The sequence below is a fragment of the Podarcis filfolensis genome (genome assembly GCF_964270895.1).
Source record: "Podarcis filfolensis genome assembly, chromosome: 12".
Classification (NCBI taxonomy): domain Eukaryota; kingdom Metazoa; phylum Chordata; class Lepidosauria; order Squamata; family Lacertidae; genus Podarcis; species Podarcis filfolensis.
In genome coordinates this window covers 19,578,766-19,596,495 of record NC_139614.1, presented here as the reverse complement: position 1 = coordinate 19,596,495, position 17,730 = coordinate 19,578,766, and the positions used below count along the sequence as shown (strand labels likewise).

Sequence of the window (17,730 nt, the reverse complement as noted above, 5' to 3'; positions counted from 1 at the left end):
AAGGACCAGGCGCTCGCCGGCTCCTCTTCAGTCAGACACTAGCCGGGGGGCGGAAGTGGCGAGGAGGCCGCAGCTTCCCGTCAGGGCCAGGTAACGACTCGGTGGGGGCGGCCGGCCGGGGTGCGGTATGGCGGGGCGTGGGGGAAGAGACGGAAAAGCCTTAACGAAACAGGCCGGGACCCCCCAGCGCGCTTTTCGCTCCTTCCTCATTTTCTCCTCACCGCCCCTTCCTTCCGACAGCGGCGCCCCGAATCCGGCGGTGTCGTCGTTTTTAAGTCGGCCGGATTCTCCTTTCCACCCTCAAAATGGCGCCCCCGTTTCTCCCACTTCCTCTTATTCCCGGGCCAGCGAGTGAGGCGGGGCCGGTGGGAGAGTCGGCTGGAGGAATGAATGGGGAGGGCCGCCCGGTCCGGGAGCGACTGAAGGGTTGGATTTCGGGGTGCGGGGAGGGCGACGCAGCCATCCCGGCAAGCAGAGAGCGAAGCGAGGGAGGGAGGGAAGGCTGGCTTACGGGGCCTCTTCAGGAAAGAGTTAAAAAGAAAAAGCGGCGTGTTTCGCTCTGCAGACTGGCCGGGAGGGAAAGGCAACTCCTTCCTTTCAGGTTTCCCACGCTTGTGGCGAATTTTGATGTGCAAAAGGTGTCTAGGTGGAGATAGAATTAAGAAAGTAGCTTGTTTGTTTTATCTCTGTGGACGCTTTGCAGTCCTGGTTTGGTTATCCTGTGGTGGCAATGTGAGATCAGGGTATGAAAAACTTGTTTTTGTGTGTGTGAATGAGGGGCACGATCTCCTGAACAGATCTTAACATGTGTAGATAGAGACTAGTAGGTATTAACGATGGCTTCATCTTTTAAAGCTGCTTTAAAGAAAATTTAAGTCTCGATCAATTTGAATGAAGCACAGGTAGTTACAATATCATCACTTCCAGTTCCTTACTATGTCATTTATGTAGCTGTCCCATCAGTTATTGACTCAATTAGAAGCAAATCGTTAAATTTGAGCACTTCAGGATTAATATGTGTCGCCCACTTCTTTGGTTGGTTGATCAATGTCTGGGGTGTACATGTAAAGTGCAGTAATGTTTAAAACAGCTTAAGTGGAAATCCCTTTATTTTAAACTGTTTCAGATACTTTGTGCTTTTCGAATCTGTTAAATTATGTAAAGATTTGTTTCTGTGCAATAAGGAGTCTGCAACTACAATGCAGTGTGTATGTGAATAGTCAGCAGACAAATGCATTAGATATCTGTGTAAAAGTATTGAGTAGTTGATTGTGTGATAACTTGTTGGGCACGCACTTTGTTTTCCCATACAAACTCATTTTGTATGCAGTAAAATTTACCACAAATAACAATGTGAAGCACTACTCTAATAAACTAGTAATTCTTTGAGAGTTAAAATATTGAGAAAATAATTTAGAACATATACAAAGCTCAGAAATTACAAAGTTACAATTTCATACCTCACTGAACAATTCCATATATTAAACAAACAACAAATGATATATTCCTAAACACACTTAGGTAGCAATCACATGTACAGTAAAGACTGAATTCCTTGAAACTGACTTCTGAATAAAAATGCATAAGATTAGGTTGCAGGCACCAACTTTTTAGTGAATTTGGATGAAAATTCTTTTCATGTATCCCTCCAACTTGGGCCCCTATTTATATCTATTTTCTTACACACAGGAATCCCATTGTTTTTTGTCCCTCAATGAAATGGTATTATCAGAGGCTCCTCCTGGTATTTTATGATGTAGTATATAGTACTGATTGATTTATCACAGTTTGGTTATTATTTTCATATATGTATTTAAACTTGAAAAGAGTTAAGAAGTATTCAGTGCTGTATTAACAAGTAAACTAATATTAAAGCTGGACATTTTGATAAAATGAAAAGCTGCTGTAACTCTTAACTACTTGCTAGATATTCCATGCAGGTCAGGCTGTGGGTTGATGGAGGAAGAATGGCCTCTTCTGTCCTTCATCTGCCACTTGCTTGGTCTCCATGCTGGCCACAAAGGAAGCGAAGCCACTTATTTCTTGGCCAGCAGGAAAGAGCAAGAAAGTGGAGAAGGGACAGAGAATACCATGTTCCTCCTTTACCAGCTTGTTTGGCTTCCATGAATTCTCTTCCTTCCCAGTCATCACATGTCCAGCATAGAAATGAAGAAGGCTGGTGGACCAGGCAGGTAACATTATGTCCCCCAGCAACCAGGTGATTGCATTTCTAAAGTGCAAATTTACTAACCTGCTTTTTACTTCTAAGAGGGGCTTGCAAAGGAGAGATGGAGTTCTCCACTATCCATCAGCCTCATGAATAAATAAGCAAATGAGTGTAAAATCTTGCATGCTAATAACTGACAGTTGTATTGTAATCCTAAATCATGATAAAATTATAAAAATATTTATTTTCCCAATATATGGAGAACGTTTGGCATTCATATGAATGCCAGACTATATCTGAAATTAGAACTAGTACATCTGTAAGTCCATATGTTTTGTTTCTTTTTATGAAGCATTGTCTTAGAATGGAACAAAATTACAGTGTTTTCTGTGTTGGTGCAGGGCATCATCTAAGTCAAGGGTACACAACCTGCGGCCCTCCAGATGTTGTTGGACTACACCTCCCATCGGTCCTGGTCACTGGCTATACTGTCTGGGGCTGATGGGAGTTGTAGTCCAAAAACATCTGAAGGGCCACAGGTTGTGCACCCCTGACCTAAGTTAGGTATGGATGGCTCACTAGTAATTTCTTCTCTTTCTCTCTTCCTCTTGCACCCTACAATTCATTTATAAATAAAGATGGCTAGCTAGGCGTGAGTGATATATTGCCCATGACCGCTATGAGGAGCAGACCATGATGTTGGCCTCATTCAGTGGTATATCACTGGTGAAACCACTACTGCTCCTGAGTCCCTCTGCTAGCAGTGTCTGCTAGAGATAGTCAAGAATTCCTTCCTCCAGTGGGTGCTGCTGACAGAGGGACTCAGGAGTGGCAGTGGTTTCACCAGCAATATATCGCTGAGTGAAACCATCATCCCACTCTGCCTTCATACAGAGCAGGCACCAATACAGCTTGTTCCTCCCTCTGCATCTTTAAACTGCTCAACTGAGGAGTATGCAGCTGCCTTTGCCTCAGTTGAGCAGTTAAAGGAGCCCCCAGCCCAGCGCTGGCTCCCACAAGTCAGAGGCGGATTGGGGGTGGGGTATATCATCAAACTGCGATGTTTGGCTGGTGATACACCACAGTGTTGAAAAACTGATATCGCCCAGCCCTAAAGAAGGCCGGGGGAATCTATAACCCCTTTTAATCCCTATTTTTTCTGTAAAGAAGTATAACCAGGAACACAAAAGCTGAAGTATTAGCAGTCATTGGTGATAATTGCATTGTTTGCTTGGGTAGTTTTCCCTCTTCTGCTCATAGGGCAGTTGGTTGTAAATCACCACTGTGCGGGGGGGGGGGGGGGTGACTATATGCACAATATTTTTCTTTGGCCTTCAGATTATCAATACAGTCATACCTCAGGTTACAGACGCTTCAGGTTGCGCGTTTTCGGATTGTGCACCACGCTGAATCCAGAAGTACTGGAATGGGTTACTTCCGGGTTTTGGCGTATGCGCAGAAGCGCTAAATCACGCTTTGCACACACGCAGAAGCGCCAAATCGCAACCCGCACGCACACAGACGCGGCACTGCTGGTTGCGAATGCTGCGGGTTGCGAATGTGGCTGCCGCATGTATCACACGTTTGCAACCCGAGCGTCCACTGTATTTAATTTAGATTTTCACTGAGGTAAGCAGGAATGAAGCATCAAATGAGAAAGTTGGATATGCAAGCAATTAGTAACTGAATTTGAATAATTTTGAGTGGTTGTTATTCAGTGATTTGGTGAAACTGCAGTATTTAATAACATGGTGTAATATTTTAGGATAGGTTAGGAGCAGATGGCCATCTTTTCAGGAATGTTTGGAAATGCCTCTGTAGTTGTAACAAACAAGAGAAGTTGGTGCATTCTTTTTCTTTGTTTACATTTTGGCATTGAGTTGAAAAATAAGAAGAGCAACACGTTTGCCCATTGTTTAATATTTATCTTGTGTACACTTACATATTTTTGTTAGAGGAGTTATATAAAGAAAAGTAAGCATATATAGTCTTATTAAAGTCAGAGCATTATAAAGATTAAAACATTTAATCAGCACATTTCTTTTAATTTATCAGGACTTAAAATATCTAACATTTGACTTCTATAGATGCAAGGAATATTGAGTCTTTTTTTGCAGAAAGTGTCTAAAGGACTTTTCCTATAAAAGATTGAAATGTAGTAATCAACACTTCATTTAAAATTTAATAAATAAAAGTAAATTGTCTGGTATTCAAATAGCTGCTTAGGCTCATGGAAGGAGCTTGTGATAATAAAAGCTGCTCTTCATGCTTTACAACAAACTTCCTTTACAATTCCCCTCAGTTTTAAAAGCTATTTATTTGCCTTATGACATTTGAGTTGGGGTGGCGTCTGGTTGCAAGCTGTACTAAGCTCACTAGCTGCATAATTCTTTGTATCTTGATAATGGTTTATGTCCTTCTCAAAGAAGCTTAAGGTGGAGCAACCAATTTTATGGAAACAGAAGTTAGCAAGAAATTGTAAAATATTTAGTAAGCATTTTAAAATGCTGCAGGAATAACCAGTTTGGCCACAGTAGAAAGTTTTATGGTATCGCCAGAATACATGCACACTTGGAACGTTGGTGGAGCTTGGGACAAAAGTTTCCACCCACTGGGAATGCTACTTTTATGTGGTATTCGGACGTTAGAGTATGTTGTATGTAAGCTAAGACAGTGATCAGGTGAAGGGCATAAGGTAGTAATAGGATTCAAGCTTGTTACATTACTTGAAATCAAAACATGAACCTTGATTTGTGTCAATAACGTATGACAGGATGGTGGTGCCGGAACACTCCGCTATCTGGAGGTGCATGCCTGGGGATCCTTGGCTCTTGTCAGTTTTCACACACTAGCAACAGATCCTGTAGAATTCTATCCATTATATTTTATCTGCACAATCAGAATGAATTTCAGGAACCAAAAAGTCGTATTGAAAAATACGGTTTTCAAGCTGTCTGGCCCCAGATTGGCAAATAGCTATTCCATTTTGGCATCTGTAAACCTGTTTAAGGAGCCATTTGGTGCCTAGCTTATATATCTGAGCTTCTGTCACTGGACTGTGTACAGATGATGAACCATGGGGTGATGTACTCTCAGCAACTTGTCCACATCGAGAGGGTTGGACTGGAATGGTTTTTAAGGGCAGTTTCATATAAAACAAGCTACAGTCGTCAATTCTCATGGTTATAAAGGCATCACTTATTACATTTTTATTTCACCTTATCAGAACTTTGGGCTGCATACAGGGTTGCCATTCTCAACCCTTGTTTCTTCAAACTTAATCAGTGTAAGTTTATGGTTGAGTGGAGGCTGAATCTGGGTTTTCTTGGTACTGGTCCAACACTCTACCCACTACACCAAACTAGTGACCTATGAATGATGATTGTTGACCTAATCCATATCTTAGAGATGTTCACAACCATTCACCAGGCACATTGTGTAAAAGTATGTTTCTGCAGTCTGGACTTTGTGATTCAGTGATGGCTCCAAGAGCACCCACAGCTGAGAATCTATATAACTAGGAGGATTGAATACTATCTATTATTATTTTTACCCCTCAAGTTGCAGTATTTGCTGATCATTGCTCCTTCCAAGTGTAAGCTTGTTTTGTGCATTTTGAAAGTAGGAATGAATAAGGCAACACAAACTTTTAGGTGTAAGACTTATAGCAGTCTTAATTGAAATCCATACACGCAAGTAAGATATCTTTATTTATTTATTTATTTATTGAATTTATATACCGCCATATACCATAGGTTTTTAAACCCCTATTTCCAATGTTGCAGTACTCATTTGTCAAACAATAAACTCTGAGCTCTTAAAATTATTATCTGTATTAGTATAGAAATTTGTAGTATGGTCTAGAGATCCAGATAGAAAACAGCTAAGCTATTCATGTTTTTAGTGGGAAACTTCTATGTTGGAGCTGAATAGATGTTTCTCAGGTGAGCTGGGTTTTGCTAACCTGCTTGACAAGGATGAAGCTATATAAAGGAAAATGTTGTTGTTTGAGGTTGAGGAAACCATTTCATTCTTTCAAAGTTACAAGTAGCCATTACGATAAGTGGAGAAGCAACCAGAGTCTTGTTACACCCATCCTTTCAGTATAGTATCAGTTTCATTTTGTCCAGGATATAGAAAGGTGCCACTGAGCTGAGTAAGGCCTGATTAATGCAGAACAGGATGTGAAATAGTTGACGATCCAGTGGAATAATTCTGAGGAAATTCTTAAGCAGTCAGACAGGATTTATATGCAGTGTTTATGTTGACTCTGGAATATGTCCCACTGCATTAAATGTTTAAATGGTTAATGTCCTTCCAGCATTTACTGCCAGAGGCTGTGGGAGACATAAGCAGTCCCATAAGGAAACTCTGTGCTGTAAAGGACTTAACATCAGGCTACTTAGGCACTTGTATACCAATATTATTTCCTAAGAGACCTGCTGTGGTCCAGAGGTTCAGCATCAGAGTGGCAGTTAAAAGATTTTAGAACTAGGGGAATGCTTGTAGCACTTTTTTGACAGCAGTTTGTATACCCAGCAACAGAGAAAAGCTGTGAGAGACCAAAGCAGCAGTCCTGTGAGGAAGCCCTGGCCTATGTGAGATCTAATATCCAACTACTCTTAATCAGTAATTTCTAGGAGATTCAGCTACAGAGTGAAATTGGAATATATAAGAACTAGAGATATAACCATATACACCTTTGCCTTGCCCTAAAAATTATCGCCTTTTTAAAGTATTTTAAATATACTGTAAACCACTTCAGCAAGTTCAGTTAGTAGGCAGGATTTAAGTACAATGAATGGGCCTTCCATCCTCACGAATATTTAGTCACAAATAGCTGTGTGTGTTTTAAAAGGTAGCTGATGATGAGCAATCCAGGATCCAGAGCATACCACAGTCCACATGAAAATGGTAGTGAATATTAGCTGGGTTTAGGCAAAGACGAGAACCTTGTTGGCACCACAGAACAGCGAGGATGGGTTTGGTCCTCATAGTTGCTGTTTTCAAATTTGGCAGACATGTTAAATGTGACCTTGCATTTTCTTGTTTGCAGTGACATAGTATCATAAAGAAACCTTATGTAGGTAGGGGTATAATTAGAATGACTAGCTGGCTCTACCTCATTTTTCATGTTCTTGCTGCCCTCCACATGTTGGAGGACAAGTGTCTGTGGCAGGCATTCTGCCGTACGTGTGGAGACTTGCTGTACAAGTTAGAATCCTGATCTGGATTGTGTTGTGACTGTTATGCAGGGTTACTGTGCTGATGTGACATATAGAATGCTTGTCATCACACAAATGTGGCAGCCCCCCACACTTTAGGAAATGCCACCTAATATTCATGGGCAAGGGGCAACTATTTCTACTCCCTCCTAGCATGTTTGTGGAAGCACTTTGAATGTGATCATCTGGATTTTGAACAAACACTTGTTGAAACTGTTGTTGTTCTGTGAATATATTGCAGAAACAATTTATATATTTGTTCACACAGTATTTAAAGTTGCAGGCTGCATTAAAACAATTAGGATTTGAATTTGATACTGTTTCTTAGATCAACAAATTATTATTCTTGTGAATTATCTTTTTAAAAGTTGGGGCATGCGTGAGAATTGGTAACCAGAGGGTAGACAATGACAGATGAGTTAGGGGAGAAAGTGGGTATTTCTGTAGAAGTTGCTATGTAGAGCAGGTAGAATTCAGTTGGAGTTATTGTAGCAGACAAACTGGAAACCTGTACTAACACGCAGGGGGTGGAGGGAATGTGGTCAGTGAAAAACTTGCTATCCCTCTGCTTACTCAAGTCTTTTGCCAAATGTCTCTAACAGGGTTTTTGGTTAGTACACAAAAACCCAGGAGTTGCTGTGTCTGCAATCTGCGATAAAGCAGGCTTGTTGCAGCAACTGATAAGTTCCTGCGCAAACCAGCTCTGTTGGATCAACTTGCAAAGAGACCTGATAAATGGTGTGGCATAGCAATTCAGGTTGAACCACATTTGGGCCAAAGGAGAGGGGAACTAACAGATTATCCACCCCCACCTCCCTTAACATTATTGGTCCTCCCATAAACATTCTTGGTGCTCTACCAAGTACATTGCCTTGGAATACCACTTGTAGAGGGCTGAGTTATTGAAGTTCATGGTCAGTTGACTTCAGTCTGTCAAAATATGAGAGACTCCCAGACCAACCTACCCAACTCTTTATCTCCTTATTCTACCCTATTCCTAGCACATACTCATCAGCCTCTGTTGTTGGGCAAGCTGAAATTGTCAGTGCTATAACATGTGCATTAGAGAAAGATTTCTTAGCTATTTTGTATATTCCATTCCCAGTGACAATACAGCCTGTGGAGTCCACCAGATAGGCACCACTGCTATCCACAGAGACAGTCAAGGTCTGCAGTAGTGTGCCTAAAGCTATTTTTAATGTGAATAAAATAGTTAACGGGTCACAAGAGCTTCCTTAGTTGTGAGGTTGTTAGTTGGCACATTAAGTATGGTTATATGATGAACTTTAATTCCATCTACTATGAGGTATACAATGTCTAGCATAATTGAGCTAATCTATCTATGCTGGGGGGGGGAATCATTCTCTTCTGAGGACTGCTAAAATGTAACTTTCAATTTATGAATTGCTGTGGACATGAACAGAGTAGAGCAGACCAGGCATGTCCAAAGTCCATTTCGGGGGCCTAATCCAGCCTGCCGGTCGATTTAATCCAGCCCCCGTGGTAGTATTTCGCCTCCTCAACAACTTCAATCCTAAAAAAAGCTCAACAACTACTTGTCAACTCTCATGCATGGTCACTTCATCAAATCTGGCCCTATTTGAAAAAAGTTTGGGCACCCCTGGAGTAGACGCATACCTAATTTGGATGGATATATTTTATTGCCTAACAAATGTGCCTAACAATTTTATTGCCTAACAACAACAAAAATGTGGTCACTAATTTCTGAATACTGTTTTGTGAAACAGGTTATTTGAGTTGAAGGCACATCGAGGTTCACATCCTGGAATCGTCTTTTTAAGAATCTGAAACAAGGGACTCCTTTCTAGTTTGGACATGGCCAACCGAGGAGCAACTAGACCCAATGGGCCTAATGCTGGAAATAAAATATGTCAATTCAAGTTAGTTCTTCTGGGAGAATCTGCAGTTGGCAAATCAAGTCTGGTGCTTCGTTTTGTAAAAGGCCAGTTTCATGAGTTTCAAGAGAGTACGATTGGAGGTGAGAAAATGTTGTGTATCTATGTATATTACTGTATATTTATTGGGAATTGTTACTGCTGTCAATCCAAAATTCAAATTTCATTGGACAATAGCAAACATTGCACAAGCAAACTTCCCCTTCTCTCTCCTCCCTTGCTGTAATCCTCCCCATCCCACCAAATTTGCTCTAGAAGGCCATCCAAAGCAGATTTTAAGGTGGGGGACATTCCATCAAAGATTTCTTGTTTTGCTGGCAAGGCGGACCTGTTGTATTTTATCCAGTGCTTTAATTATTTTTATTTGTCCCATATTTTTGTTATGTTGTGAATATTGCATTATCTTGATTTTTTTCTGTTGATTAAAAGGTAACTTTGAATTTTATTTAAGCTTCTGCTGTAACAGGTTTGTGCAAGCTTGAGTTGTATAGAAATCAAGGTGTACACATACAGCACTTTCCCCCATTGTGATGCCCCCTAGTGTGTCCTGGCTGGGGGGTTGAAGACATATGGAGGGCACCAGGTTGGTGAAGCCAATCTACAGCTAACAACAGATACTTGCATTAAAGTTTTTGAAAGACAGGGGTACATGGGTTTAATAGCTCACTCATAGATAGTAAGATAGGAAACTTCCTAGTAAAGTGTGAGGTGGTGCTTTGTGTGCAAAACGTATTATTGTTCTTTCTTTTAAAAGGAGTTGCCTCCTTCATTGAGGAACTACAGCTCCTGCCTAAAGATCTGGGCTAGTTGTGGCATGGCATGGGTGTATGAGCTCATAGCTACTTTAATTCATATTCAGCTTATTTAAAACTAAGATGCTGCCTAACACCTGTAAAAAAAAGGTAAAGGACCCCTGGATGGTTGAGTCCAGTCAAAGGCATCTAAGGGGTATGGCATTCATCTTGCTTCAGGTCGAGGGAGCCAGCATTTGTCTGTTGGTATGCCTGTTGATATGCTGTTCATTGTGTTCCTGAAAACAGCTGTAAGTCTGAAGTCCTGTTGTGCTGCCCTCTGGATGCCAACCACTATATAATGCCAAGGTCACAGGTTCAATCCCTATATGAACCAGCTGCATATTCCTGCATTGCTAGGTGATCCTTGGGGTCCCTTCTAACTCTACAGTTCTATGATTCTACGATATACAACAGCATTTGTGAGGTCATTGTGCCTAACTCATACTTCCCAAGATATATAAACTATGCCAGAGGGGTTTGTCTGTTTCAAGAACCCATCATACCTCTCAGAATTAGGGCTTGTATGTTGTATATGTGACCAGGCTTTCCTGATTAGAGCGATGTAGTATCCTACCTAATTGTTTTTTCTTGGCTTTGTTCTTTGCAGTCTTCAGATGACTAGACCATGTGAAAAACATAATGAACATAATATTTTAGTTCAGTTCATTCATTCATTTCCAGCTTTGTATTCTCGTTATAAAAAGCACACCTAGACATTCTGTTGTTGCATCCATAACCATCTAGGTGCTGTTTAGCTCCTAGCTTTCATATCTCAGTTTCTAACACTGCTCCAGGTGTTGTTAGACCCCAGTAACATCTGGAGAGCCACAATTTTGCATACCTGTTTTCCCCTACTGCTCCTTCCTCCCTGCAGCCCACAGTGTCCTCATCAAATCTGTTCCCGCAGATCCTGAGCTGATTTGGAGTGGCACTGGGGGCTGCATTGGGGGTGGGAATCTGTGGCTCTTGTGATTTTGCTACCTCTTTCCCTCACCATTGCTCATATATGCTGCTGTTGATGGGAGTTGGGAGTCAGCATCTGAATTCCACACACTATATTCATCTCCTGGCAAGAAAAAAAGAATGTTCTACATATGAAAACATTTCTTTTGTTTTCTTCTCTAATGTGGGATTGCGATTTATTGTATGTTGTACACTTCAGATATTTTTTAACGTTAAGGGGTTTCTAGATAAAATAAAATGTAATGAGCATACGTAGAGTCACAAACCCTGTTGCTTTCTTTTCTCTTTAGCTGCTTTTCTAACACAGACCGTATGTCTTGATGACACAACAGTAAAATTTGAGATTTGGGACACAGCTGGTCAAGAACGATATCACAGTTTGGCACCAATGTATTACAGAGGAGCCCAAGCAGCTATAGTTGTATATGATATTACCAATGAGGTAATGTGTGAACTAAACTGAATGAATCTGGTCACTTTTTTAGTGTTGCATTTGTTACTGAGGTATTTTTGAATTGTTTTTAAAAAGGCAAAATTCTGAATAGTTCTGTTTTTATATTCTAAGTTCAATTTATGGCCAGATTCTGGCTGACTGATTTGTTTTTGTTTGTTTGTTTTGGAATAACTATGTTTTCGGTATACCTTTCATAATGTAGGTTGATTCCTTAGCAGAGTTTCATGGATTGTTTTAAAACTCGTATTTTATTTTAAATTTGTTGCATCCTGTTTTGATTTTGTATAAAGTAAAATAATCATAATTTAAAGGCTGCATTATGAAGCCTTATCTAAATATTAATATTTAGTCATCTTCAAAATTCAATTTATGCAAAGAGGATTTCCTCCCCAAGTAAATATAAGTAAAATTTAGGGGTTTGCTAATTTAAATTGTTGTAACAAAAGGGGCATGGAGAGAAGGGATAATATTACAATGTGCTTTTGTGTAATGAGTGCCCACCTTTGCTCTTTTTCTAAATTCTGATTGTGGTATATACCAATGAAGGTGGAAAAGAATAAATGAGCTTTTTTTTCTTTCTTTAAATGATTGACAGGAATCCTTTGCAAGAGCAAAAAATTGGGTAAAAGAACTCCAGAGGCAAGCAAGTCCTAACATTGTAATAGCTTTAGCAGGAAATAAAGCTGATTTAGCTAACAAAAGGGCTGTAGATTTTCAGGTAAGTTATGTCTCTTATATTTGATCAGAAGTTCTGGTTTTTCTGGAATATTATACAGAACTTTAAAGCCCCCTCAGTCATGCTATTGTTTTGCTGCAGGTCCTTGGCAGCACTGACCTTTTATTTTGTTAACTTGTGTTGTTCCTACTTCGCTTGCTTTGGAAACCACACACACAAACTTGGGAATGCAAGTGGTTTAGAAAGCAAGCTGTTTTAAGGATTTATTCTACCAGATAATTTATGTGTATGTTACAAGTGAAGGGGGGCAGCACAACCTTCTTTCTCACATAAATCAATATATAATGGTGTAGGCAGATCTGAAGAGTATAGTGTTCTCCTGTGAAGCTACTAGAAGGGATGGCAGTTTGCAGTGCAGTGCAGTTGAACATTATGTTTGTACGAGGATCTGGAGTTAAGGCTCCATTCATTCATGAAGCAGATAGTGGGCCTGTTTAAACATCACAGTCTGCCTAACAAGGTTATTGAATGTATGGAAAAGGGGGGAAATACCTGTGTGTTAACTTTTAATTTGAATATAAACGCAATATGTTTAGTGAAAACAATATTGGTTGGGTCTGATACTGCTACCCCAGTGCATACACTGGAATGCCAGGGATTGAATCTGGGACCCTGTGCATGCAAAGCAGATACTCCACCACTGAGCCTTATTCTGAAAAATTTCAAGCCGTAAAAACCTGGACAATGTCCCTGCACACACAGTGGTTATGGGAGGGGCACATCCTTCTTTCATTCCCTATGTAAGCATTTATATGGCTCCTTCTATTAACTGCTTTAAAGGAAGTGTGGACAATTTATTACTGAGGGAAGCATCAACATTAGATTGAGATATGCAAGTTCGCTGCTAATTTGAATACATGCAAAATATATTCATGAATTTAGCAAATAGCAAATTTGCTAGTGGTCAAGTTGTGTGTCTTCTACAATATTCTTTCCTAAAATGGGCAATTTTAGGAAAAATTTCAGTGTTTTGTCAAATATTTATATGTTGAGAATAGTTAGTTTGACTTTAGACTTGCCTCTCTGGATAATGTTACTGCTAGCCTTCAGTCTCCTTTCCAAACCTGTATTTGTAGCCACAAATGTTAGAAACATGACTTTTGCAGAACTGACACAAGTAGCGACTGCTCCAGGCTTACGTTGTCTTTGGAGCTGAAGATATTCATGGATGGTGTGTTATTCAGCATAAGCTGGTTTTTCTTTCATTGTATTTTGGTGAAGGCCCACTTAACTCTGCAAAGTGCATTTCTTTTAAGATGCATTCTGAGCCAGAAAGATAACAAATTTATGTAAAGGTACTTCTTTCTTTGGTTGGAAGCAGGAAGTAGAGGATTGGAGGCAGGAAGTAGAGGATCCTGTAGTCCTGTTGTGCAAGTTGGATGTTTTCCGATACAGGCAGCATTGTAATGATGTCTGTGTCTTCTAAAGTTGCTGTGATCATAACAAGCCTTTTCCATAATAATAGTGTGGAGAGACTTTGCATTCACAAAAAGCTTGTTTTCTGCTACAATTTTAAGATTTCTGAATAACTGATGCTGATCTTACTGCATAGTCCTATAGCTCTAGATTCCAGCATTAAGATGATGAGCTTTTCTGAGTTCTGGAAAGGTTACTTGTCAGTAGTTTTTGTGTGTGTGTTTTTTAAAAGTTTTACTTCTATTTTTCATTCCCACAATTGCTCCATACTTTCATACTCACCTATCATTTTTATTACACCAGAATTGTTTAGATTTGTGATTTGCAGTATTTTTGTCTTGGTACAGATTTGTGCAGTAGCCTTTTCAAACCCTAAAGACTGATTTATTTATTTTTTAGGGGGCAGGGAAAAGAGCTTATCAAACTTGGCATGGTGACATTTAGCCTTTGAAAAGGAAAAGTAGATTCTAAGCTGGCAGCAAAAAAAAAAATGCTGTGTATAGTCCACAACTATATGAAGAAATAATAAACTGGTATGCTTAATTTACAGGAAGCACAGTCTTATGCGGATGACAACAGTTTATTGTTCATGGAGACGTCGGCTAAAACATCAATGAATGTAAATGAAATATTCATGGCAATTGGTAAGTAAAGCTTTAATGGAAGGTACATTTTTGAAACATGTTTGTATGTGCTTCATTGAAGAGTGTGGGACTTAATAGCATTCACCAAACAAGTTATCTGATAGTAGTGCTTAATGGACCCATTGTTTCTGAGCACTGATTTGTTTACTCAGTAAGCTTTTGCCATTCTAAATCATACATTGTTTGACCTTTTACAATGAACAAACAAGATAAATGGCAGTGTTGAGCAAAATTAGAATATTGTGAAGGAATGTACAAATCTGAAAAGCTTTATTTAGTAATATCAGGGGAATGCAGAATATTGAAAAGAAATGTAGATTTAAGGACCTCAGAGTTATGACACAACTGGTTTTCAGCCCCCAATTCTTTTGAGTCTACCAGAAAACAGTACATTTTGTATCATCTGCAGAATGAAGTATATGTTGTCAGCTTGTATTTTACTAAACTGTGGCTTAAATCCCTAATGCCCCTTGAATGTGGAAGGCATTTCTGCTGTTTTTGCATTTGAGGTGGAAGGTTGCTGATTTGCCCTTATATGGTTGCAGGCTACATTGTATGCACATTTTGTGGGTTTTCCGAACCCTCATTAGTGGCTTTTTATAGAGCATATAGGGCAGCTGTGGAAAGCAGGGTGGGAAAGCCTGTTGCCTGTGGGGACCACCACACGTTTTTCATTAAATCCAGATAAACTCTGAACTTCTTTATTGAGACACTGTGTTTGCTCACGTTCAATTTAAACAGAACCAAAACTCACATTGTCCACGTTGCGGGATAACTTCTCCATATTGGTGGGATAAGCCAAGAGTACAGTGTTTTTCCTCTGCTCATTGGAGCTAGTGAAAAAGTCACATATGTGTTTTCCATTTTATTCTGCCCTCATTTTATTTGATTCCTTGGAGTAGGCAGTGGTTAAAAAAGCATTTCCTTAATTTTCCCTATTCTGTGAGCAATTTGTAGGAAAATAGCAAGCATTAGAGAAGTGCCCATAGGTTAAAAAAAAAACCGCCACATTTCAGAAGAGCGGAGTAGTTTTTATACTAGGTATCTGAAAAGTTGATTTGGGGTGGGTGGGATGAAAGCAGGCTTCCCCACTCCGTGGTTTTTGTGGGCAGCAATTCATTTTAGTATAAAAAATGGTGTATCAATGGTGCCCCTTGGAGAGTAACCAGCAAGATAGATGCAGGAACTATAGTTAGGATAGATTGGATGGGGGGTGGGGAAGAGAGAGAGAGACAGACTTTAAGCTTGTGTTCTGGTCAGTTGGCACCAAAATTCACAGAAACTATTAAGTGCAAAGTTGATTTGACATGAATATGGGCATGTGGCGCAGAGGCAGAAGGACTTGAATATCTAGAATTTTCTAAGCAAGCACCATTGCAGAACTAGCAAAAGAGTATAGAACAGACAGGAACAATATTGTACATCACTTCATCATCTCTTCCTCACAGGCCTGGTAAATTTATTCCCTCTTGATTAGAAGCTCCCCTGTCAGCCACAAGAACTGTCTCTCCCAGCCCTGATGTTTTCCATACATGGCAAGGTTTGGGAAAAGTGGATTGTGTTCAGTAGGTTTTCTCCTTCACCCTTATGCCCCCAAATCTCCCCAAGATTTTGAGGCTGAAGGGGAAATGAAGGGGGAAAGTTCCATTGTACAAGTAGAACAGCAGGTTTGTATACCACCCTATGGTTTTTGGAGACACACTGCAGTTTTTTAAGGTCCAAATGACTTTGGAGGTCCCTGATTTGGTTTCGGGGTGATTCAGAGCGGTCTCACTTTGGCGCAGTGAGTCACATACCTCTCCAAATTGGCCTGATTTTACTTAGGATCCCGTGCATACCCTTATGTGCTTGTATAGAATTGTCATTTATTAGATGCGGATGTATGTAGGAAACGCTTACAGAAAAAGTTTTAATGCTAGTTTTTAAAAATTACCTTTCCTTGCAGCTAAAAAGTTGCCGAAGAATGAACAACAGAATGCAGGGGCCAACTCTGTCCGAGGAAGAGGAGTAGATCTTACTGAACCAACACAACCAACTAAGAGTCAATGCTGTAGTAACTAAACCTTCAGCTGCTTTAAACTGTCTTGAATATTCTTCTGCTTCCTAACTTGTTAATAACGAAGGAATTTGGAGTGTTTAACCTGGCCCAATACAGCTTCCAAAATCGAAGAGACTTACAAAATAATCATTCTGTATTAGAAACGACTTTGTCCTAATTTTTAATAACATGCATGTATCACTGGCTGTTACGTTTCAGCAAAAGAGGGGGGAAATGGAAGCTGGATAGACTTGCTTCAGTTGAAAGGTTTATAAACTGTATCACATGTCATTAGGGATAGAGACTGAACTACTCCATGGGTCTGCAGCTAACTGGTTAGTTCCTCAAGCTTTGGATATTGGTTACTGTTAGTGAAATAGAATTGGGATTCTCCCTTTGTGGTATGAGGGAAAAACCCTAACTATAACACACCTTCTAAAGATCCTATAAGCTTATTCACAGTATTTATGCAAAATGTTGTTTATGTGGGTATCTACCATTTAAATATACATTCCACATTTCCATAATGTAACTGCAAAATATGTGCAGCATTAACAATTTTATGGATCCTGTGCTTGCAGAACAATTGGTTTTTAGTTGTTCCACTATATGTAAATGTGTCAACCCAGTTTAAAGTAAAAATCAAGTTTAATTCAATTTTTCCCTGTTTATAAAATGGCACAGCTAATGAATTCAACATCTAATGCAAAATTTCCCTCATCATAAACTATTGAGACATGTCCAACAAAAACTAGATATCGTGATTTTGGTTTTAATCACTGTTGACCATAACACAATTATCTTTCCCCTAAGAATAAAATCAGTCAGTGCACTAACAATTATGTACATTCAACTTGATTTTAAATTGGGATATTAATGTACTGTAAATAGGGTACTGCATTGTAGTCTACATCTGTTTAATACTCTGTACTATTTAAGAGTTGCTTAAAAGTATACAATATGTACAGTTACTTTCAAGAGCTAACATTTCTTTTCCCCACATCTCAAGGGGATTAAGTTCTTCCTTAATGGCTAGAACAGTAATAAATGATGCTCCTGTACATGTAACATAAGTACTACTGTCTGTCTGTAATGAAATCTGCAACTTTGTTTTCCAAAGTCCATTTTATTTTGATCTGTCCAGTATATTGCACTAATTCTTTAGTTATTTTCATTATATGAAATCTACCAAGTGTCAGAAAAGATGATTTAATCTATTTAAATGTTGAACTGCTAGCAGAAACTTACATGTGCAGATTGTAAATTTGCAGTAATTGGGCTTAGCAAGGAAAATGACAGTTCACCAGTGTTTAGTTTTATATTGAGGTGCTCAGGTTTGAATAAAGTGGTATAAAAAAGGAAATAATTGTAATCAGT

General features: G+C 39.5%; 1 protein-coding gene and 1 long non-coding RNA gene across 3 annotated transcripts in view; one reads left to right on the top strand and one right to left on the bottom strand.

Annotated features, from left to right (window-relative positions):
* The window catches only part of LOC310745649, a 3,184-nt gene extending 2,886 nt beyond the window's left edge, over positions 1-298 (bottom strand). The window contains exon 1 of the long non-coding RNA XR_014540277.1: positions 222-298. This is a non-coding gene — a long non-coding RNA (uncharacterized lncRNA). The remainder of the gene's footprint in view (positions 1-221) is intronic.
* Positions 1-17,719, top strand: RAB5A (RAB5A, member RAS oncogene family). 2 transcript variants are annotated; one of them, XM_083578305.1, is made up of 6 exons: positions 1-90; positions 9,141-9,391; positions 11,356-11,507; positions 12,115-12,237; positions 14,222-14,315; positions 16,261-17,719. In XM_083578305.1, exons 2-6 carry the CDS (start codon positions 9,229-9,231, stop codon positions 16,374-16,376), a joined length of 648 nt encoding a protein of 215 aa, XP_083434431.1. In that variant the 5' UTR covers positions 1-90; positions 9,141-9,228; the 3' UTR covers positions 16,377-17,719. The 2 variants fall into 2 exon arrangements, with proteins under 2 accessions (XP_083434431.1, XP_083434432.1); XM_083578306.1 differs by having other exon boundaries at positions 83-743.
* The last annotated feature ends 11 nt before the right edge of the window (positions 17,720-17,730 follow it).